Source organism: Vigna unguiculata, chromosome 8 (assembly GCF_037176805.1).
Source record: "Vigna unguiculata cultivar grain cowpea cultivar isolate G323 ecotype 2 chromosome 8, ASM3717680v1, whole genome shotgun sequence".
In the NCBI taxonomy this organism is placed as follows: Eukaryota; Viridiplantae; Streptophyta; class Magnoliopsida; order Fabales; family Fabaceae; genus Vigna; species Vigna unguiculata.
The window spans coordinates 19174420-19198443 of NC_140799.1; the positions used below are offsets into that span (position 1 = coordinate 19174420).

The 24024-nt window shown below is 38.8% G+C and overlaps 2 protein-coding genes across 2 annotated transcripts; both read right to left on the reverse strand.

The window, feature by feature from the left end:
• Positions 1-18354: 18354 nt before the first annotated feature.
• LOC146884198 (uncharacterized) lies at positions 18355-20469 on the reverse strand. Its single transcript, XM_085665894.1, has 7 exons — positions 20242-20469; positions 19907-20149; positions 19513-19825; positions 19123-19424; positions 18794-19017; positions 18555-18716; positions 18355-18480 (listed from the first exon to the last, which is right to left on the reverse strand). The coding sequence occupies exons 1-7, from the start codon at positions 20467-20469 to the stop codon at positions 18372-18374; spliced, it is 1581 nt and encodes a 526-aa protein (XP_085522020.1). The 3' UTR covers positions 18355-18371.
• A 462-nt stretch (positions 20470-20931) lies between these two features.
• On the reverse strand, positions 20932-23639 carry LOC146884199 (uncharacterized). Its single transcript, XM_085665247.1, has one exon. The coding sequence runs from the start codon at positions 23543-23545 to the stop codon at positions 20933-20935; it is 2613 nt and encodes an 870-aa protein (XP_085521373.1). The 5' UTR covers positions 23546-23639; the 3' UTR covers position 20932.
• Positions 23640-24024: the final 385 nt, after the last annotated feature.

The following is a 24024-nucleotide window of genomic DNA, read 5'->3' on the forward strand; positions in this document are numbered from 1 at the left end:
AAAATCATTGAAAAATGTTAAGAAATGAAAAAAATGAAAAATAGCTAAAGTAGAGGCTTGAATTCACGTTTTTGGACTGGCAGTGAGTGAAAAATCAAATTTCAGTGCAGTTTTCTAGCTTATTTTGGTTGTTTTTCATCCATTCTAGTGCCATTCATTAGGTAATTCATTTGAGTGCTTATCTTGTTTCTTTACCTTATTTCTAGTTTGTCATTTCTTTGGTAATCCTTTGAGTTTGTCATGACATTATTCACTTTTGGTTTAACAATTATAATTTTGTGCTTTTCTTGCTTTATTTCTTGACCTCTTTTTGGTTTGATTTCTATATTTGGTGCATACTTCTTTTTGGAAGTGATCTAATTTTCCTAAGGTAGCATCCTAGGAGGTGGAGTACCTAGTCCCGAAAGAGAATCCTCTTTGGTGAGATCTAAAGGAAGTGCAAGAGTGAAACACTTGTGAGGACCAAGCCAAGAAGACAAAGCCAAGAAGACCTTTTACATTTTGTGCACTTTGATTGTATTCAAATTGAGTTGTAAAATTGTAATGCTTTCCTTCTTGTGTTCATGGCCTTGTTAGGTGTCTTGGGGGAGTCTTAGGTACTCAATCCCATCTCCTAACTAGAACCTCTTCTATACATTAGTGAAACGCTTTTAGTGGTGAAGTTTGAAGGTTCCAAGTGCCTTCTACTTCTACCAAAAATTAGGCCGCATATAGCTTATAATCTTTCTTGTTTTTAATTTTCTTGTTTGATAGTTTAGTGTGTGTCAATTTAGTCTTTGAATTAATTTCATTTAAGAAGTTTTGTACAAAAGTTTCAAGTTCCCTTGGCTAGGAAAGACTTGGTATATAAGCAATCCAAGTGATTCACCTCTCTTTCCTCGAGGAGAACTAAAAGCTTTTGCTATCTACTTCTTCTTTGAAATTTTCTTTTAAAGACCAAAATCTTAAAAAAAAAAATGTCTCAACCTCCTTCTCAATGTATGAGTGCTTCAAATGAAGAAGAAATAAGTTTGAAACAAATTGCCTTTGATTTGAGAGCACTACTATGTTGGAAGGAAGATGAAATAATTGTAAGGGAAAGGGAAAAACAAGAAAGAGATAGGTTTCATCAACTTTTAGATGAAGAGAGGAGGGGAACAAGAAATATGGAAAGGTTGCATGAGAGGATGAGTAATAGGAGTCAACATTTGTACTTCCACACTCCAACACTAGTCACACACTATGAAGAAGAAGATAGTAGACTAGTTGACAACTTCTATCAACCTCCTCTAAGAAGAGAAAGAAGAGAGCCTAGGGAACCAAGAGCCATTAGAATAGACCTCCCTCACTTTTATGAGAAAGATGATGTTGAAGCTCCAAATACTCCATCAAAATAAAATGAAAGTGGAAGAATATAGACGAAAGATAGAGTTATATATGATGAGGGCTGGGATTAGGGAGTCCGAGGATACCACCATTACAAGGTTTCTTAGTGGCTTAAGTCTTCAGATAAGAGATAAAGTAGAATTGTTGCCCTACCAAGACTTAAATGACTTGGTTCAACTTTGCATAAAGGTAGAGCAACAAATTCTAAGGAAAATTTTTTGAAATGACTACTCTAACTCTTATACCAAGAAAGAATTCAAGAGGGAGGGTAAGCAAGTCAAAGAGGAACCCTCCAAAAGTTTCAAGGAAAAGGAGAAACCAAGAGAAGGCACATCTTCACACACTCGCACTAGTGAAATCAAATGTTTCAAGTGTCTTGGTAGAGGTCATGTTGCATCTCAATGCCCCACCAAAAAGACCATGATCTTAAGGGGTGTTGACCACTATAGTAGCCAAGATGAGCAAGAAAGTGAGAGTGAGACTTCTAGTGAGGAGTCTAATGATGAGTCTAAGGAAATTTCCTATCCTTGTGAAGGAGACCTTATAATGATTAGAAGACTTCTTAGCAACCAACTCATTCCAAAAGAGCCAAGACAAAGAGAGAACATCTTTCATACAAGATGTAAAATTTTAGAAAACACTTGTTCTCTCATTGTTGATAGTGGTTCATGTTGCAATTGTTGTAGTACAAGGTTTGTTGATAAGTTGGCTTTGACTATCATTCCCTATCCAAAACCTTACAAACTACATTGGCTTAATGAAAGTGGGGATTTGACAGTCCAACATCAAGTTCAGGTCAAGTTATCCATAGGGAAATATGAAGATAGTGTGCTATGTGATGTAGTACCTATGGAAGCTTGCCATGTTTTATTGGGAAGACCTTGGCAATTTGACAAGAAAACCAAGCATAATGGTCTTACCAATGAAATCACCTTCACTCATAAGGATAGAAAATTTGTCTTGCATCCTTTATCACCATCCCAAGTGGTAGAAGATCAAATCCAAATGAGAAAGAAGTTGGAAAAGGAGAGAAACGAGGATAAAAAAAAGTCCTCCCTCTCTCTAAAAAAGGTAACTAAAGATGAATCTGAGGTGGGAGCGATTGGTGTTCCTTCTCCCAAGGTCATTCTACATGAGAACATTTTGACTATAAAATCTTTGAACCAAGTTCTCAATGATGAACAACCTTCATGCCTCTTGTTGTGTAAAGGAACACTCACATGCACTGCCATATTTCTTGAACTTAAGAGTCTACCTCCTAAAATTGAAAATATTTTGAAAGAGTTTGAGGATATATTCCCTAAGGAAGGGCCAATTGGGCTTCCTCCTTTTAGAGGAATTGAGCATCAAATAGATTTAGTACCTGGGGCAAGTCTTCCAAATAGACCAGCCTATAGGACAAATCCTCAAGAAACAAATGAGATAGAGTCTCAAGTGCAAGAATTGTTGGAGAAGGGTTGGGTTCAAAAGAGCCTTAGTCCTTGTGCTGTGCCTATTTTGTTAGTGCCTAAAAAGGATGGAAATTGGAGAATGTGCTGTGATGGTAGGGCTTTAAATAACATCACCATCAAATATAGGCATCCAATCCCTAGGCTTGATGACATGCTTGATGAGTTGCATAGGTCCCTCATGTTTTCTAAAATTGATCTAAAGAGTGGTTATCACCAAATAAGAATCAAAGAAGGTGATGAGTGGAAAACCGCTTTTAAGACCAAATTTGGACTATATAAGTGGTTGGTGATGCCCTTTGGGCTTACTAATGCACCTAGCACATTCATGAGGCTAATGAATCACGTTCTTAGAGAGTGCATAGGAAAGTGTGTGGTTGTCTACTTTGATGACATTTTGATCTATAGCAAGAGCTTACATGAGCACATAGACCATCTGAGGTCTGTCCTTACCATCCTTAGGGTAAATAGTTTGTTTGCAAATAAAGAGAAATGCATTTTTTGTGTAGATAGTGTTATTTTCTTAGGTTTTGTAGTAAATAAAAATGGGGTCCATGTTGACCCTACAAAAATAAAGGCCATCCAAGAATGGCCTACTCCTAAAAATGTTGGAGAGGTTAGGAGCTTCCATGGTTTGGCAAGCTTTTATAGGAGGTTTGTTCCTAACTTCTCTACTTTGGCTTCACCCCTCAATGAACTTGTCAAGAAACATGTATCTTTTAATTGGGGTGAAAAACAAGAGTCTACTTTTCAGCAACTCAAGGAAAAGCTCACCAATGCACCCATTCTAGCTTTACCAAACTTTTCAAAAACCTTTGAGCTAGAGTGTGATGCATCAAGTGTGGGAATATGTGTTGTGTTGTTGTAAGGAGGGCACCCAATTACTTATTTTAGTGAAAAACTTCATGGTGCCTCCCTCAACTATCCCACCTATGATAAGGAATTGTATGCCTTAGTTAGGGCCCTTCAAACTTGGGAACACTACCTTATGTCCAAAGAGTTTGTCATTCATAGTGACCATGAGTCGCTAAAATATTTGAAGGGCCAACACAAGCTGAATAAAAGACATGCTAAGTGGATGGAATTCTTGGAACAATTTCCTTATATGATAAAGTACAAGAAGGGCAAAAGTAATGTGGTGGTTGATGCCTTGTCTAGAAGGCACACCTTTTTCTCAAAATTGGGAGCCCAAATTCTTGGATTTGATCACATTCCAGAAATGTATAATCAAGATTTTGAGTTTTCCTCTACTTATGCTGAATGTATGGAAAGATCTCAAGGATGTTTCTATGTGAATGAGGGGTATTTGTTTAAAGAAGTAAAAATTTGTATTCCCCAAGGTTCAAAAGAAAACTCCTTGGTCAAGAAACACATAAAGGGGGATTAATGGGTCATTTTGGGGTAGAAAAACCCTAGGTCTTTTAAAAGAGAAATTCTTTTGGCCCCATATGAGGAAGGATGTCAAAAGGCATTGTAATAGATGTATTTCATGCTTACAATCTAAGTCTAAAACAATGCCTCATGGATTATACAACCCCTTGCCTGTTGATTCAGCCCCTTGGGAAGATATAAGTATGGATTTTGTCTTAGGACTCCCAAGAACACAAAGGGGTTTTGATTCCATTTTTGTGGTGGTAGATCGTTTTAGCAAAATGACACACTTTATACCCTGCTACAAAGTGGATGAGGCTAGCAACATTGCTAGGCATAGAGATGTGGTCAAACTTCATGGTATACCCCGCACCATAGTTTCTGATAGAGACACCAAATTCCTTAGCCACTTTTGGAAAACACTTTGGTCAAGGTTAGGAACTAAGCTTAATTTCTCTACTTCATGTCACCCACAAACTGATGGGCAAACTGAAGTTGGTAATAGGTCTCTGTCTACTATGTTAAGGGCAATTTTGAAAGGGAACCACAAATCTTGGGATGAATGCCTTCCCCATATTGAGTTTGCCTACAATAGAGTAGTTCATAGGACTACTAACATCTCTCCATTTGAAATTGTTTATGGCTTTAATCCTCTCACTCCCATGGACTTGCTACCACTTCCTACATCTTTTGATTTTATTCATAAAGAAGGGGTGGCAGAATCTGATTTTGTTAAGAAAATGCATGAAAAGATTAAAAGCCAAATCCAGCAACAAACAACGAGGTATGCTAAGTACAACAATAAGGGGAAGAGGGAAATGATTTTTTCAGAAGGTGATTGGGTGTGGCTACACCTTAGAAAAGATAGATTTCCTAAGCAAAGGTGATGAAGGCGTGACCACCTCCTTAGAAGCTCCCTCAAGAAGGATCACTAGAAGCATGTCTAGAGGGGAGTCTTCTATTCCATCACCTTTATCTTTGTTTTGCATTACTTTAATTTGAATTCCCTAAGTTGGTTTCTAGTTGACTTATTTTGGTTGACTTGTTGACTTTGATCCAAAGTTGACCTTTGACCAAGATTAGATTAACTTAAACCAACATGCTAATCCTTGTTTGTCTTGTTTTGTAGGTAATTAAGAGAAAGTAGAGCATGGCTAGGTGACACTTGGTGATTGGAGCACTTGGATGAAGTGGAAGAGAGAGGAAAGCAAAAGGCATAAAGTAAAAGCAAAAGTAGACATGTACCTTGTCTCCTTTTGCCTTTGTGGTTTATGCCTTAGAAGGTCACTTGGTCTCCTTCCTCTTTTGGCCTAGAATCCTCATGAGAATTCCTCCACCAATCATCTCCCTTCACTTGGCCAAGACTCACTCTCACATTAGGTTTAGGGTTTGCTAGTTAATCCTTTTTTCATGTTTTTGTTTTTGCTAAAGGACCCTTATGAACTCCTATTTAAAGGGTGCTCCTTGTGTTGTAAAAGGGTTGATCATTTTGTTAAAAACTTTATGCATTCAACCATCAATTTTCGTGAGCTCTCCTTCCTAGAAGTGAACTCACCTTTGCCTTATCTTGCTTGCAAGTGGCGGCACCATCACTCATCTCTAGGGTTTGGTTGGCTTCGATTCCCCTCCTATGAGTGGCATGCTTCTTCCACTCTTCATCTTCTATGCTTTCCATTTTTATTGTTTCTTCTTTCATTTTGCTCTTTAAGTGTTGTTATTGCCGTGTGTGTTTAAGCTTGAATCCAACTCTCTTCTTCCTTTCATGATCTTGAGAAATGAACCTTCACATCTAGATAGCATGCTATCTTAATGTCCGGTGAGAATTTTCAAAAAGCTTTCTTAAACAACTTCACCATATTCATAACACTAAAAGGAAACAAGATAATCCTTCATCATTTGGTATCTAGAGCTTTGGTTGTCCTTGAATATGGTGTTTTCATGTTCTAACCTTGTCTTGTGTAGCTATCTTTGAATGGTCCACATAAATATAGTGCTGGCAGCAACGTGTGCATTTTTGAAAAAAATACTACAGGTAGCTCAGTGGTCCAAAAGTAACGTTCTTTATATCAAAAGAAAGCTCTGGGAGTCTAGTTTCCAACAAAAAAAGAATTAACGCATTTGGAGTTCTGTGGAGAGAGTTATGATCAAATGAGTGAGCAAAGGTCAGAGCTGCCGAGAATACGAAAAACAACGTTTTCAGGTTATGTTGTGGCAATTTTGGCTTCGGTTTTGTGACTCTTTTGCTCCTAAATGTGGTTGGATAACATGTCTTTTGATGCTTAGTCTTTGAGCCTCAAATCCATGAGTTTAAATGCATGATAGCTACATGTTTGTGTTTTTGTGTATGTCATGTTGAGTCTTTAAATGTGTCTAACTTTTGCTTGAGTCTCTTGTCATATGCTTCTTTGAGTTTTCTTATTCTTGTTTCTAAGTTTTTGAACTATTGCATGAGATCTATGCCTTGTGTTGTTGTATGCTCCTTGAAATTGATTTTGACCTAATTTTAAGGAACTAAGTGTTCAAGACACCCTAAAACATCCTTCTCGTCATTTTAAGTACCTAGTTTTGAAAAGAAAAAGTGTTTTCACGACCAAAAACAGTTTGGCCGAGAGCTTTTACAATACTTGGTGAATCCATTTGGCCATTTTTACTAGGTGTTATGCTACAAAATTTTATACTTGGATTTTGGGTGATATTGGCAAATTAGTTCCATGTTTTGACTTGGTTATGATCTTTCATGGTGTATGCATGATTTGAGGTATAATCTTGGCTTGTTCAAATGCTTTCCATAGAGTCCTTAAAAGTGTTTTTCATTGTTTTAGTCTTGTTCAAGTTTTGTCTTTAAAAACAAGTTTCCTTAGAAGTTAAACTTTCTTGTTTTTTGAGCTTTGCTTGCTTGTCTTTAGGTAATCTTTGTTTTGTCTTAGTAGTTTTCTTTTCCTTGTCTTCCTAGAGTGTTGTGGTCGAGCCACTTGTTTGAGCTTTGAAAAGGTTTTCATGTCTTTAAAGGTGTTTTCACTTGTGTGGAAGGTTTTTGAGTGCTAGCCTTGCTTGTGTGCTTTGGGATTGTGATAAAAAACACTTGGGTGCTTAAGAAAACCACACTTGGTCTCAGGTTTGGAATTGTTTGTTAGCTAACCTCTTCTTTGTCTTGGTTTTTGGTGAGTTTTGGTGTAGGAACATAAATATGGATTCAATCTTAGAGGTAGAGGAAGAGGAAGAGTCGGCCTCACCTTATTCCCCTCCCATAGTGACTCCTATAGCCCAAGAAAGTGAACAAATGACCCTTGCCAACAGCTTACGTGAGATGGAAGTGAGTAGGAGAGAAACTTTTGACCAATTGAGGGCGGATAGGAGGCAAAGTGAGATCTTCCTACAAGAGCACATCTAAAGACTTGAGCTTAGGGAAGATGAGAGGAGAAGGAGGAGGTCCTCTTCCGAGGACTCTAGCCATGGTGGAAGAAGAAGAAGGCACGACTATGATGGTGGTGGAAGGCGCAATCCAATCCCACAAAGACAACCTCCACCAATCAAGATTCCAAAGTTCAAGGGAGAGAATGATCCAAACCTCTACATAGAGTGGGAGCAAAAAGTGGACCAAATCTTCAATATTCATTTAGTTAGTGATCAAGAACAAGTAGATTTAATAGTTTTAGAATTTGAAGATTATGCCATGACATGGTGGCATCAATTGTGTATGGACAATATTAACCAAGAGCCACCCGCGGCCTCTTGGATGGACATTAAAACTTTGATGTGCGCTAGATTTGTTCCTTCCTACTATAGGAGGGAGACTCTTTTGAAGCTCCAAAGGCTTCAACAAGGGTCTATGTATGTGAATGAATATTTTAAAATGATGGAGTCCATGCTTCTCAAAGTAGGACTTCAATTTGAAAGTGAAGAAGAAAAGGTAGCTAGATTTGTGAGTGGTTTTAGAAGAGAAGTTCAACATGTAGTTGAGTTGTATGAGTATTCCACTATTGACAAAATTTTACACTTGGCCTTAAAAGTTGAAAGTCAATTGAAAAAGAAACAAGAGGCCAAGAGGAATACTTCATACAATGAATACTACTCTAGAACTTGGAAAGGAAAGGAAAGAAAGGATGAGAAACCACCTTCCAAAGACTACCCACCTAGGACTAATTCGTCTAGAACCTCCCATGAAAGTGCAAACTCTTCTCAAAGTTCAAGAACTAGTTCCATCAAATGTTTTAAGTGTTTGGGCTATGGTCACATTGCTTCAAATTGCCCAACAAAGAGGAACATGATCTTGAACCCTAAAGGAGAGGTTGAAAGTGAACATTCTTCTCCCCCCTCCCCTAAATATTCTTCCTCCCACACTTCTTCCCAATCTTCAAGTGAGGATGAAATCAAACATAATGAAGGAGGTTTGTTGGTGGTTAGGCGCATGCTAGGCCAAGTGCTTAAAGAATTTGAAAACCAAAGAGAAAATATTTTTCACTCAAGGTGCCAAATCAATTACAAAACTTGCTCCCTCATAATTGATAGTGGAAATTGTGTTAATGTGGCTAGCACAAGGGTTGTGGACAAGCTTGGCTTGAAAACCATCCCTCATGCCAAGCCCTATAAGCTTTCTTGGCTTAGTGAGGAAGGTGAGATTAAAGTGGACAAACAAGTCCTTATTAATTTCTCCATTGGAAACTACAAAGATGAGGTATTATGTGACTTAGTGCCCATGGAAGCAACCTACATTTTATTAGGAAGGCCATGGAAATTTGATAAGAAAGCTTTTCATGATGGCCATGCCAACAAATTTACCTTTATCTTCCAAGGCAAAAAGATCACATTACTACCTCTTTCACCAAGAGAAGTCAATGAGGACCAATTGCAAATGATAAAGAAAAGAAAAGAAGATAAGGCGCAAAAGAAGGCGCAAGGGCATGGCAATGAGTCCAAGAAGAGCATGATCACCCTCAAAGGGGTGAAGAAGGTAATGCTTGCCCAAAAACTCATCTTCCTAGCTTATCCTAGTGAATCTTTCCCCTCCTTCCAAAACCCCCACTCTAGATGTCCCTTAGACTTGTCATTAGTCTTAGATGAGTTCAAAGATGTTTTTCAAGAACCTCCAAAGGGTCTTCCACCCCTAAGAGGTTTAGAACACCAAATTGATTTCATACAAGGCTCATCTTTGCCTAATAGGCCAACTTATAGGACTAGTCCCGAGGAGGCTAAGGAAATTCAAAAACAAGTGAATGAGTTGTTAGAAAAGGGGTGGGTGCAACATAACATGAGTCCTTATGCAATGCCCATGATTCTTGTCTCCAAAAGGATGGAACATGGAGAATGTGCATAGATTATAGGGCTATTAACAACATAACCATCAAGTATAGGCATCCTATTCCTAGATTAGATGATTTGATTGATGTGTTACATGGTGCAACCAAATTTTCCAAAATAGACTTGAAGAGTGGGTACAATCAAATTAGAATCAAAGAAGGTGATGAATGGAAAACCTCTTTCAAGACTAAGTTTGGATTATATGAGTGGTTAGTCATGCCTTTTGGCTTGACCAATGCACCTAATACATTCATGAGACTCATGCACCATGTTCTTAGAGAGTTCTTAGGGAAGTTTGTTGTGGTGTACTTTGATGACATTCTCATTTATAGTATGTCTCAAGATGACCACTTGCATCATTTAAGGAGTGTGTTAGAGACCTTAAGGAAGGCATCCTTTGTGATACATAATGACCATGAGTCACTCAAATTTTTGAAAAGCCAAGGCAAGTTAAACAAGAGACATGCTAGGTGGGTAGAGTTCTTAGAGCAATTCCCATATGTGATCAAACATAAGCAAGGAAAGGGTAACATAGTGGCGGATGCATTTTCAAGAAGGCATTCCCTCCTTTCAATTCTTGAAACTAAATTTCTTAGTTTTGATCATATTAAGGAATTGTATCCAAGGGATGTTGATTTCTCCTCCATTCTTAGTGAGTGCCACCAAGGGGCTTACAAAGACTTTTACCTTCTCAATCAATATCTTTTCAAAGGTAAGAGACTTTGCATTCCCCAAGGTTCCTTAAGAGCCTCACTCATTAGAGAGGCACATGAGGGAGGATTAATGGGGCATTTTGGGCCAAACAAGACTTTGGAAGTCTTGAAAGAACACTTCTATTGGTCTCACATGAGGAAGCATGTGGATAGGCATTGCAAAAGTTACATAGCATGCATGAAAGCCAAGTCTAGAGTCCAACCACATGGTCTTTACACTCCCTTGCCTATCCCTTCCCAGCTTTGGGTTGACATATCTATGGATTTGTCTTAGGCCTCCCAAGGACCCAAAAAGGTAGAGATTCAATTTTTGTAGTGGTGGATAGGTTCTCTAAGATGGCCCATTTCATTCCTTGCCATAAGATTGATGATTCAACTTATATTGCAAATCTTTTTTTCAAGAAAGTGGTAAGACTACATGGCCTACCTAGGTCCATTGTAAGTGATAGGGACTCCAAGTTCCTAAGCCATTTTTGGAGAACCTTGTGGGGTAAACTTGGCACCAAGCTTCTTTCTCCACCACTTGCCATCGCCAAAGTGATGGCCAAACCAAGGTGGTTAATAGAACCCTAGGGCAAATGCTAAGATGTATGATAGTGCAAAACATTAGAGAGTGGGAGGAACTTCTTCCCCACATAGAGTTTGCCTACAATAGGGTTGTGTATTCCACTACTTCTCATTCCCCTTTTGAGGTTGTGTATGGGTTCAATCCCCTAACTCCCTTAGACCTCCTTCCTCTTCCCACTCATGAGGCATGAACTTGCCAAGATGGTGAGGCCAAAGCTAAGTACATCCAAGACTTGCATTTACAAGTCAAGGAAACCATTGAGAGGAGAGTTAAGAAGAGGATGGTAATAAGGGAAGAAAGGAAGTTATCTTCCAAGAGGGAGATTGCGTTTGGCTTCACTGGAGAAAGGAGAGATTCCCTAATCAAAGGAAGTCCAACCTCCTCCATAGAGGGGATGGCCCCTTTAAGGTTATTAGGAGAATTAACAACAATGCTTATGAGTTAGACTTACCCCCAAGCTACAACATAAGTAACTCATTCAATGTTTGTGACCTTTCTCCTTTTGATGTAGGGTTTAAGAATTCGTGGTCGAATTCTCTCCAAGAAGGGGAGGATGATGAAGGTGTGACCACCTCCTTAGAAGCTCCCTCAAGAAGGATCACTAGAAGCATGTCTAGAGGGGAGTCTTCTATTTCATCACCTTTATCTTTGTTTTGCATTACTTTAATTTGAATTCCCTAAGTTGGTTTCTAGTTGACTTATTTTGGTTGACTTGTTGACTTTGATCCAAAGTTGACCTTTGACCAAGATTAGATTAACTTAAACCAACATGCTAATCCTTGTTTGTCTTGTTTTGTAGGTAATTAAGAGAAAGTAGAGCATGGCTAGGTGACACTTGGTGATTGGAGCACTTGGATGAAGTGGAAGAGAGAGGAAAGCAAAAAGCATAAAGCAAAAGCAAAAGTAGACATGTACCTTGTCTCCTTTTACCTTTGTGGTTTATGCCTTAGAAGGTCACTTGGTCTCCTTCCTCTTTTGGCCTAGAATCCTCATGGGAATGCCTCCACCAATCATCTCCCTTCACTTGGCCAAGACTCACTCTCACATTAGGTTTAGGGTTTGCTAGTTAATCCTTTTTTCATGTTTTTGTTTTTGCTAAAGGACCCTATAAACTCCTATTTAAAGGGTGCTCCTTGTCTTGTAAAAGGGTTGATCATTTTGTTATAAACATTGTGCATTCAACCATCAATTTTCGTGAGCTCTCCTTCCTGGAAGTGAACTCACCTTTGCCTTATCTTGCTTGCAAGTGGCGGCACCATCACTCATCTCTAGGGTTTGGTTGGCTTCGATTCCCCTCCTATGAGTGGCATGCTTTTTCCACTCTTCATCTTCTATGTTTTCCATTTTTATTGTTTCTTCTTTCATTTTGCTCTTTAAGTGTTGTTATTGCTGTGTGTGTTTAAGCTTGAATCCAACTCTCTTCTTCCTTTCATGAGCTTGAGAAATGAACCTTCACATCTAGATAGCATGCTATCTTAATGTCCAGTGTGAATTTTCAAAAAGCTTTCTTAAACAACTTCACCATATTCATGACTCTAAAAGGAAACAAGATAATCCTTCATCAAAAGGAAGTCTAAACTTAGCCCTCGAGGTGATGGTCCTTTTAAAGTGCTGAAAAGAGTAAATGATAATGCGTATAGGATAGAGTTGCCTGAAGGCTATGATGTGCATGCCACCTTTAATGTTGCTGACTTAATACCTTTTGCAGGTGGTACAAATGCTGAGGTAAACACTACAGATTTGAGGACAAATCCTTCTCAAGAGGGAGGGGATGATGAGATGCCTCGAGCCTAGGGACCTACAACAAGAACCATGGCTAGCAGAATACAAGAGGAATGGGCCTTAAATGCGCATGCAAGGCCCAAGATGAACTTCACATGGGCCAAGGAAGATGTGAAGACCTAGCCTAGGACATTTTGCTTGTAAATACTAGATTAGGATTTTATTTTGGGCTTTGTATTTTGGGCCCAGTAGAATAGGATTTTCTTTGGGCCATGTATTAGGCCTTAGAGGAAATTTGGCTTTAGAAGTAATTTTGGACCAAAAAGGGGAATTGGGCCAAATGGGCCAAGAGTAGTGTGTCTACTCTAGAAAATCCTAGAAGCTTCTCAAACTTGCTCTCCAAAGATGAGAGTTAGCTTCCCATCGCAAGACAAGTTTGACTTGCTTAGGTGGCAAGTCACACCTCCCACATGCTCCTTTTTGGCTCCAAAATTCAACTTTCTAGACTCCTTTTTCCCTCCACTTTTTGGAGACTCCTTGGTCTCATTTTAGCCTACAAATAGAAGGCTTAGGAGATGTATTTTTCAGCTTGGAATTGAGTAATGAATTGCTGCCCAAATTTGTGCACAAATCTCTTTTGAGCTCACCTTAGAGTAAACTCTTCTCTAGTTTACTCTAGTCTTCTTCCTTAGGAGTTGGCCTCACCTCTCTTAAGAGTCCTTTCACCTACACCAAACCAAACACCTTAAGCTTGTTTCCTTCATGCTTCCGCATCCAACACCATCCATGGAGCCTCCATTCTTCATGCATGCTTCAATGGAGACAAGAAGAAGTCATCATGGTGGTGCCTCATTCTTAAGACGTAATTCCACGAAGTTCATGGTGGTTCCTCATTATATAATTTAGTAAGGATTCAAGTAAGGATTGCATTCTGTCGCTCTAAAGAGTCAATTAGTCTCACATAGAGCGTACTGACTCAAGTGGTGAGAGTAGTAGGAGGCCTTAGATATTTGAAGGCTAACCTTGTGAGTGGTAGGGTGAAACCCATTGGCAATTGGCCCTACAGAGCAGTAAACGCCACCACAAGTGCAAGCATTTGGTGAATTCGACTAATTATATGTATCCAGATAAGTGTAAGACCCGAGAAATTTAAATAATTAATTAAATAATTATTTAATAAATACGTGAATTAGAAGCCTTTAAGGCATTTAATGCAGATTACTATGACATGGAAAAGTACTAGCTCAAGTGGTTGAGAGTACTTAATTGTGTGAGAGGACTTGAGTTCAAGTCCTATGTATGACAATTGTATGATATTTTATTATGAGCATTATTCTAATGATATGTTTGAATGTGATCAGTGATAATGTAATCCTAAAACTATAGGAATTATCATGAAACATGATTGGTTGAATTGGTTGTGCATTGAATTTGTAATAGAGTGGTTGAGGGGTCGAATCTTGCAAGGACCGAAATTAACTTTCTTTTTGCCAAATTTTCTTTTGGCGTGAATGTGAAAAGGCAGAGGAAAACCCTAGATGCTAAGAAGGGCAGTCTAGTGGGGGCTGAAAAACACTTTGCTAATGGTTATTGAATAGCCATTAATCAAAATTTAATTGATTTTCGTTGTAATGGAGTAAAGCGTGATTAATGGGGTATTAACTTAGAGAGATGAGAGAACTAAAAGGGAGGGAAGCACTGGATTTTCGTATTAGCATTGGGTAGAGGTTTTCCAGAAGATTTATGTTGCCTTGGAGAGAAGAATTGAGGCTGAAAGCTGTTATTGAAGTGGACGAAAAGGTTAGGAGAGTTTTGGTTGAAGGACACACACTCCAAACTCGAATTTGAGCAAGGATTCCAAGTAAGTGGAGCTATCTTAAATGTTTTATTTTGTATTTGAATAAGTATGCTTTACCAGGTACCATTGTATGAAATTCCCCTCTGCATGACATTGTTTCTCTAGGTTTCTAGGTTTCTGCCCAGAAACCGCCTAGCGGTTTGAACAGAGCCACCAAGCGATGCCACGAATTTTGCTTGTTTTGCTGGGTTCTAGCATGAACCGCCTGGCAGCAATGAATTTCTGCCAAGCGGTGCAGTGCTGTCTGTGGTTTTGATTGTGCATTGTTTGGTGCAGAAGTCATTGCACCTTTTGAATGAGTTTTTGGGAAACAGTATTGTGTGTTGATTGTTATAACATGTATATGTATTTGGGGTATGATAGTGCTTGGAGGAAGTCAGGTATGATTACCAATGAGTAGAATCTGAATTGTTGGAAGGGAAAAGGGATGGATTAATCTCTATAGACCATTGAGTATATGACGCGTAAGGAATAATGCTAGGTGTGTGGGTTGACTAATTTTATGCGAATTGGTGTGGTTGGGTGTGATGAAGGATTGACCCTAACCAAGGATGGAGCCACATGCTTAAGAAGACTAAGCATGTTTAAAAAGGAAGTTCACTAATCCTTCATCCCTTTCATTTGTGTTTGTTATTTTTGATTCCCTAAGTTGACTTAGTTGAATCAACTTTAGTTGACTTGTTGACCTTTGACTAGGTTTGACTTGTTGACTATAGTTGACTTCACTTAAGCCAACATGCTAATCTATGTTTATTTGCTTTGTAGGTTAATTAGGAGTAACAAAGCAATGCTAGGTGGCGCATGGTGATTGGGGAGGATAAATGATGTGGCGGAGAGAGTAAAGCAAAGGCATAAAGCATAAAGTAAAAGGCATCAAACAAGTGTAGCTATGTACCTTTGGTCTCCTTTGTTTTTAGCACACTTTGGCCATATTTTGGAGACATATGAGACACATTCTTTGTCTCCTTTTGTGCTAGAACGAAATTAGCCTTGCACACACCATAGTTGGCTCTTTTGTCTCTCATTTTTGTAACCTTATTTAACCTAGTTTCTAGAAGCTAGGGTTAGTTTTTGTAGAGATATCCTTAGGTATCTTTTATTTGCTCAGAGGCCCCTAAACTCTTCTATATAAGGGGTGCTCCTAGACATGTAAAAGGGTTGAACATTTTGAAGTAAAAACACTCTTGTGTCTCAACCATTTGTGAGAGTTTCCTCCCTAGGGAGTGAATACTTTTAAGCCTTATCTTGCATAGCAAGTGGCGGTACACATCCACTCATCTTCAAGGTTGTCATGGCTTCTAGCCTAGCCTTGTAGTGGCGTGCTTCTCACATTTTTACCATTTCTTTCCTTTCCATTTTGTGTTTTCTTCTTCCTTTAATTGTTCTTGGTTTTCTATGGTTTATGTGCTTTCCATTTCCTTTTCATTTTGAATCAATCCATCATCTTCTTCTCTTGAGCTTTGTGAAAGGAACCTTCACATCTAGATAGCTTGCTATCTTAATGTCTAGTGGGGATTTCACTTAGCTTTCTTAATCAACTCACACCATATTCAATAATCTTAAAAAGGAACAAGATACCCCATCATCAGGGTGTAATTAGGTCCTGTGCCAAATTAAAAGAGGTTGTGGATTCCTCGTAGGAGCAGAATTTTGGTTTGGTGTCCAAATACAGATGCAGCGCTTGGCGGCACCTTGCTTGCCTCCAGGCGACAGTTGGTTCAGAGGCAGATTTGTGTCATTACATGGTTAGGTGCGTGAGAGGCTATTAGAGTGAATGGACTAAAGGAATTGATCGATAAAATGGGAAGAGTTAGTGTGTAGGAATTCGTGGTGATAAAGGCAATTAGAAAAATAGGATGGCATGCTAAGTGTGAAGTGGCTTGGGAATTAGTATGGGTTTTGTCTTGGGTGGTTCATCAGTTAGAAATCAGAAGAGAAAGATGTAGGATACTACGTAAGAAGGGTTGGGAAATGGGACAATTATACCTTAGAGGATTGATGCAAAAACCATAAATTTGGTGGCATTGATTGGGAGATATGTGAGAGGGAAATGTAGTACTGTTGCAAGGGGATATAAGCATATTGAATACTCTGAAATACATGATTGTACGTCGCTTATATAAGTTAGATTAAGCCATCGGAGATTGATAGAAGGATTGCAAGAATTCTATGTCTTGAAAAGAGAGATTTGGGATTTGCAATTTATACGTAATGAAATCATGAATGGAATGACAAGGTGACAAGAATTAGGACCTAAGGGAGGAGAATACATTAATACCTTTGGGAGGTATTACAAGATGGTAGGATAATCTGATATTGGGTGTTAAAACAGTAGTTGGTGCACTACTGGTATAGCGCCTGGCGGCACGGGTGTGACTGTCAGGCGATAGGAGCAGTAGGGAGGGTCCTGCAACGCGTGGTAGCTGGTGGCAGGGTGTGCTCTGCTAGGCGATGGCCCTAAACAGTGGGTCTATCCGGAGCTTGGCGCCTAGCGGCGGAGGGGTTCCACCAGGCGATCTGCACTGGTTTATGAGTTATCGTGAAACATGAATTGGTTGACTTGTTTAAGCAGTTGCTTTGTAATTGAGTGGTTGTGTGTTCAAACCTTAGTTGTCGCTAACTAGGATCCTTTTTGCCAAAACTCTTTTTGGCAGGAATAAGGATGATTAGAAAACCCTAGCCGTCTTAGGGGACATCAGCAAGGTTAATGGTCCTTGAATGGCCATTAATCTCTTTTTAATTAATATTCGTTTTCCTACCATAATCCTAGAAAAGACATAGTTAAGACACAATTGGAGGAAGGAGAGTAGGGTTCTGAAAATGCCAAAGTGTGAGGGATGTTGAGGGAGGTTTCTGTGCACACAATTTGCACCAGTGCAGGAAGGGCCTTTGGCAGCGGTTGTTTTTAATATTCTGCACCGGTTCGGGAACCGAAGCATATTGGGGCGAGGCCAAAAGGTCATAGCTTTTGGCCTCGGTTAAGAACCGAAGCCATAGAGGGAGCTTCTGCCTCGGTTTTCACTGCACCCGAGGCCATATGGGCCTTTTTTCTTTTTTTTTTTAAATTCGAGAACCCTTTTGGCCTCGGTTTTTGCTGCAACCGAGGCCATAGGGGGAGCTTCTGCCTCGGTTTTCACTGCACCCGAGGCCATATGGCCCTTTTTTCTTTTTTTTTTAAATTCGAGAACCCTTTTGGCCTCGGTTTTTGCTGCAACCGAGGCCATAGGGGCTGTTTTTGGCCTCGGTTTTTGTTCCACCCGAGGCCATATGTGTTTTTTTTTTTTTTTTTTTAATTCGATACTCTTTTGGCCTCGGTTTTGGTATGAACCGAGGCCTAATACTCTGTTTTTTTTTTTCAATGCAGTTTCTGTTTTGGTGTTATTCCCACATTTAAACCTGCAAATTTTGTTCAGCACCCAGCACAGACCAGAATAGACCAGAACAAAATAGTTTAAAACACATCCACAATTCAAATTCATTTAAAAGACAATTACAAATCATTTACAATCAAGATACATGTTCTAATCAATAGTATTGTACATTTCAATTATATATTTGGCACATGCTATCCTACCAAACTTGATGGACTTTGCGGGAATTGCTGCAAGACTCTTGAATGTCTACAAAATAATAGATTAAGTTAAGTTAGTATATAAAAAGGAAATATTGCAAAGTATTCATTTTAATTCAAATATATATTACCGTTTCCCAATTTGTTGTAATACGAGCACGCACAGTGGTTGTCATCCATTGCATTATATAGTAACCGCACTCATATGAGCCGGTTTGTCTATTACACTACATTATATTAACAACGTTACAATTAATTAATGAAGAAAATCAAGCAAACAATCATGAAGATATGGATAGAAATATCAAACCTGGAGAGAACACCATACAAGACCTTTTGCCTTAGCCGTTGATCTCCCTAACAACATGTTATGTGCAGCAATTGAATTATGATATAGGGAATAAGTTAGGATATTTTTATATAACATGTCATATTCATAAGATTGATATTGAGGTTCTTACCAATCTATCACTTGTCTAAGATGGTTGGGGGGAGGGCGATGCAAAGAGCAAAACCACACAGCAAGGTTCTCCCTTAGGGAAACCACAAGTAACTGCCAATGACGCCTGATAAGAAAATAAATTCATTGTTATGCATTAAAATGACTTATTATATTCATAAGTTAACAAAAATTACTTACCCAGCAAGATAAGGGACAAAATAAATTTCTTTTCCACGTTGAAAGCATTTGGTCACATATGCTTGAATGTCATCAAACTTGTTGCCTTCATGGGTGAGTTGGGGGTCTATAAACCCATATACATCATTCAGCCCCATAGTTTCAGTGACACCAGACAGATACCTAAACCAAAAATTGATTTGATATAAGTAAATACATAAATATATCAAATAACTATATATAATGACTAAAAGACTTACATCATCCATAATTGAATAATGGTAATATTGAGTTCTTCTTGTCCTCGTGCAAGCTCCAAGACATCTTGGGAATGCAAGTAAAGTGGGATGTCAAGATCTCTCCCAAAAATGTTAGCATCCCAAGGAACCTGCATCGGCTTATCTGCTATGATTTCTGCAAGTTGGAGCAATGCACCAAGAGGATCATCCAAAGAGAGAAGAATCTTCTTTGATTGAGGTTTTTCCTATATTGATGCAATTTCAGTTAAAATGGAATATAATTTAAGTTTGAATATAATAAACATGTAAACTTAAAAATGTAGTATATTTGTGGGTTTAAGAGTCTGTACCGGGGGGTCAGTATCAACCAAATCTCTAGGCCAGGCGAGGAAACACTGGAATGCCTGTGCCACAGTATACACCTCATCTGTTGGCACAGGAACTAAAGCATGCGGCATGAGAACCTCCTCTACCGTGACCTTCACCTCATCCTCTGATAACTCCATGCCATGAAGAACTGTGGGTGCCTCAAATACTTTTCCACGAGCCACTAGTGTCTTCTCTGTACCATCCCAAATATATAGCTGACATGGATGAGTGTCATCCATGTCATCCCCGGGTGGAGCTGAACAACTCCCCTTTCCGCTTCTACCTGTTAGAGCCAACGATTTATTAATGTTATTCAATTACTTTATTAAATATCATTTATTCAATTCATAACTTATAGAAAACAAATTTACCCGTGGGAGGCACAAATGGGTCTAGTTCTGGCGGATGATCCACTGGCGAACGAATGCCATAATGCTCAAATTGGCGCATTAGTTCTTCTCTCACTTGCGCCGTGATCATTTCCTTTAGTCTTTGTTCATAATCAGCACCATGACTGCATGAAGACTGACGAGAGGAGGAACCAAAAAATTGGCGTATGCCGACTCCTGATCCAGCACCACGCACACGTCCAGGGTGCTCAGGTCGTCCAATTGCAGCAGCAAGTATGTCATGACGACCTTCTGGAATGAATCCTCCTTGGGAGGTCTGCTCAACCAACGAATCCTACAAGGTAACAAAAACATTTATAAATCAAAATACAATATAAAACATGAACGAGCAATTTAGATAAAAATTGTATCTTACAATTTTCTCAGAGATTTCTCGTGCAGAGTCAGAAGTGTAGTTGCCTGATGAGCGTAAACGGGCTAACTTCCACTTCTGATGACGTGATGGTGGTGAAGGAGGCTCAGTATCTTCACCCTCAGAAGGTGGGGGCCTAGATTTTTTCTTTTCTGTCATTATCTTCTCTTCAAGTTTTCTATACCCACCACGAGATAATATGTGCGGGTTTGTATTTTGAGCACTTATGCTTTGAGCCTTTTTCCTCTTGACCTGTAACATATAAAACCCATTTTATGAATTAGTTAAAATTTTGCATAATTATCAATTGTGCTATTCATGATTTCAAATAAACATACCTGCCATCCCTCAGATGTCCGAAGCTCAAGAAACTGACGCCATGTGTCTTCATCAATCCAAGTGTAATTCAACAATGGATTTTCATTCTTTTTGTGTCCAAAGACATACCTTGACGTCAACTTGGTCTTAAAACCACGAAATTTCTCAGCCACCGATGACAAACATTTTTGTCTTAAAGTCGGCACATTTGGAATATCAAATGTTAGCTGCAATATAGAAAATGTCATCAACAATATTTATCATATTATCAACAAAGTCAAAGTATAACTTTAATAACATTAATATTAGTTACCAATAAATCTTGCCATATCATTTCTCGATCAACTTCAGTGACATGATCAAAAGATGGCGTAAGGATTGATATTCTCTCTCGTGCCAACATTCCTAAATAGCTTTTGAAGACGTCCCTAGAACGACCACTAGGTTCACCAGTGTCGACGTTAATATCAACATGTGTTTTCTGACCTTTAGCTCTTCTAATTAAGACCTCTCTCAACCTAGTGGCTCCTCTAGTGGGTCTCTTAGTAGGTGCTTCATCCTCTGATGAAGTATGTTCAGCCATGTATCTGTGAAATGAAAACATAAAAAAACATTAATAAGCAACTGACAAATTAATATATAAAACATTATTTAACAAAACACCTAAATGTTAACAAGAATATGAAATTCATACATAAAGTTATTGATTGGTCATATGTATATTCCTTCATCGTGATCTTCTCGAATTGCATGTACATCATCAACTAGATGGATTTCATCAATATTTGTCGTTCTTCTAAATGGATGGGTGACAGCAATATTAAGATCACTCATATTCTCTTCATTAGGATCAATTTGTTTTTTTCCATGAAGAGCGACAAACCAATGTTCAGACGCAGGATCTTTAACATAGAAAACCTGAGATGCTTGTTGTGCCATGATAAATGGCTCGTCTCGATAACCCACCTTTCGAAAATCCACTAGAGTCATTCCTGATTCATCTATTTTGACACCACTCTTATTGTCAATCCACTTACATTTGAACAGTGGAATAGTAAACATGGTATAATCAACCTCCCATATCTCTTGTATTACACCATAGTATGTCATTGATCCTACTACGGGATTTTGATCTTTAGATGTAGAAAATTGTAGCGACTCGGCTTCAAGACTGACTCCACTATTTTGTACTGTGCTTTTATCATCAAGACACTTTGTATAGAATGTGCAATTATTGATTTCATAACCTGTACAACAGATGACATCAAATTTCAACCCATTTGCTAACCACATCAAAGTCTCAGAGCATTGCGCATCTTTCAAAACCTCAGATTTAAACCAAGGCATGAATGTTCTATTATGTTCCATCAAATGCCATTTCTCTGATTGTCTTGGATTGTTCTCTTTCACAATGACTTTGTGTGCAGATAAGTAAGGCATTACCTCATTTGTGTTGTTCAAAATGTATAGGTGTGCTTGCATCAACTCTTCGCGATTTTTGGTAACCACACTCACACCTCGTATGCTATTACTTATAGAACACCTGTTCAACCATGATCTGTGAGGAACTCCTATCGGTTTTGCTTTTGCCATGTAATCTGAACAGAACTCGACACTTTCTTCAGCAATATATCTTTCGATCATTGAAGCTTCTGGACGATATTGATTTTTCACATACCCTTTCAAAATCTTCATGTAACGTTCAATGGGATACATCCATCTTAAGTATACTGGTCCACAAAACTTGATTTCTCTCACCACATGAACAAGTAAATGTACCATGATGTCAAAAAATGATGGAGGGAAAAACATCTCTAGCTGACACAAGATGATAACAATTTCGGCTTGAAGTTCATCTAACTTTAAAGGATCAATGACTTTGCTACAAATTGAAGAGAAGAATGCACACAAACGCGTTATAGTTTGTCTAACATTTTTGGGTAAAATTCCACGAATAGCTACAGGTAACAATTGTTGCATTAAGATGTGGCAATCGTGAGACTTGAGGCCAACAAGCTTCAAGTCTTGCATGGACACTAAACTCTGAATATTTGAAGAGTATCCTTGAGGTACCTTGACACTCTTTAAACATAAGCAAAAACTTATCTTCTCTTGTCTGGACATAGTGTAACATGCAGGGGGCAAATAAGTGCGCCTACCAACCTCCCTTGGTGCCAAGTCTTCTCGGATCTTCATTTCAACCAAATCCAAACGAGCATTTACTCCATCTTTTGTCTTTCCCTGAATGTTGAGTAGTGTACCAATCAAGCTATCACACACATTCTTCTCTACATGCATGACATCTATGCAATGCCTAACTTCTAACTTCGACCAATATGGAAGGTCAAAGAATATTGATTTTTTCTTCCAAGGGCTCGATGCAGATGACTTCTTGGACGTTTTACCAAATACATGGTGTACTTTATTAACTTTTTCATGAATTTCAATGCCAGTTAATGGAGTTGGTGCTTTGTCATTCTCTTGATGTCCATTGAATGCTTTCTTTAACCTTCGATAAGGATGATTAGCTTGTAAAAACCTTCGATGGCGCAGATACATGGTCTTCCTTCCATTTTTCAATTGATGAGATGCAGTGTTTTCTTCACATATAGGACATGCTTTATGACCCTTGACACTGTACCCTGACAAATTACCATAAGCTGGAAAGTCATTAATGGTGCAAAATAACATTGCATGCATCATGAAAGTTTCAGAAGCAACAGCATCAAATACTTCAACACCATCAACCCACAACACCTTCAAGTCTTCAACTAGAGGATTGAGATATACATCTATGTCATTTCCAAGCTGCTTTGGACCAGATATCATCATAGACAACATCATGTATTTTCTCTTCATGCAGAGTCCAGGAGATAAGTTGTAAATGAATAATATAACAGGCCAACAACTGTGATTTGTACTTAAATTACCAAATGGATTCATTCCATCGGTAGCTAAGCCAAAACGAATATTTCTACATTCTTCACCGAACTTGGGAAATTCCTGATCAATATTTTTCCATTGCATTGAATCAGCTGGATGACGAAGGAGTCCGTCACATCTTCTCTCAGTTGCATGCCATCTAAGGTTTTTAGCGTCTTTAGGATTTGCAAACAAACGCTTAAGTCTAGGCACGATTGGAAGGTACCAGACTACTTTCAAAGCAGATCCTTCCTTCTCTATTTGACCATTATCTTCACTGTTTCTTTTCTGCTTGTACCGTGATGACCCACACTTTGGACATTTTTTCAAATCTTCAAATTCTTTTCTGTATAATATGCAATCATTAGGACATGCGTGTATCCTTTTATACTCCATACCCATCGGACAAAGAATTTTCTTGGCATCATAGTTTCGAGTGGGTAGAGTATTTCCTTTGGGAAGAATTTCATTCAAGAGCACGAGCAATTCTGTGAAGCTTTTATCTGTCCAACCATTGGTCGCTTTCAAATTCATAAGTCTTAAAACCGCTGATAATCGCGTGAACTTAGTTGAACCAACATACAGCGGAGTTTCCGCATCAGCAGACATCGTCTCATACACATGCGCTTGTGCAAAAGCTTCTGCGCCAACATCCCGTATCATGTCCTCTATATTGTCTTCTTCTACTCGCTCTTCACATCGCTCTTCACATCGCTCTTCCCGTCGTTCTTCTCGTCGCTCTTTCATGGAGGAATTGGCAAGATATTCAGATCGAGAAATAGTTGGAATGTGTATTAATTCGCCGTGCCATGTCCATATTGTATAACTTTTAAGGAAACCATCACAAATAAGATGTTCCCTAACTTGAGTTGCATTCAATT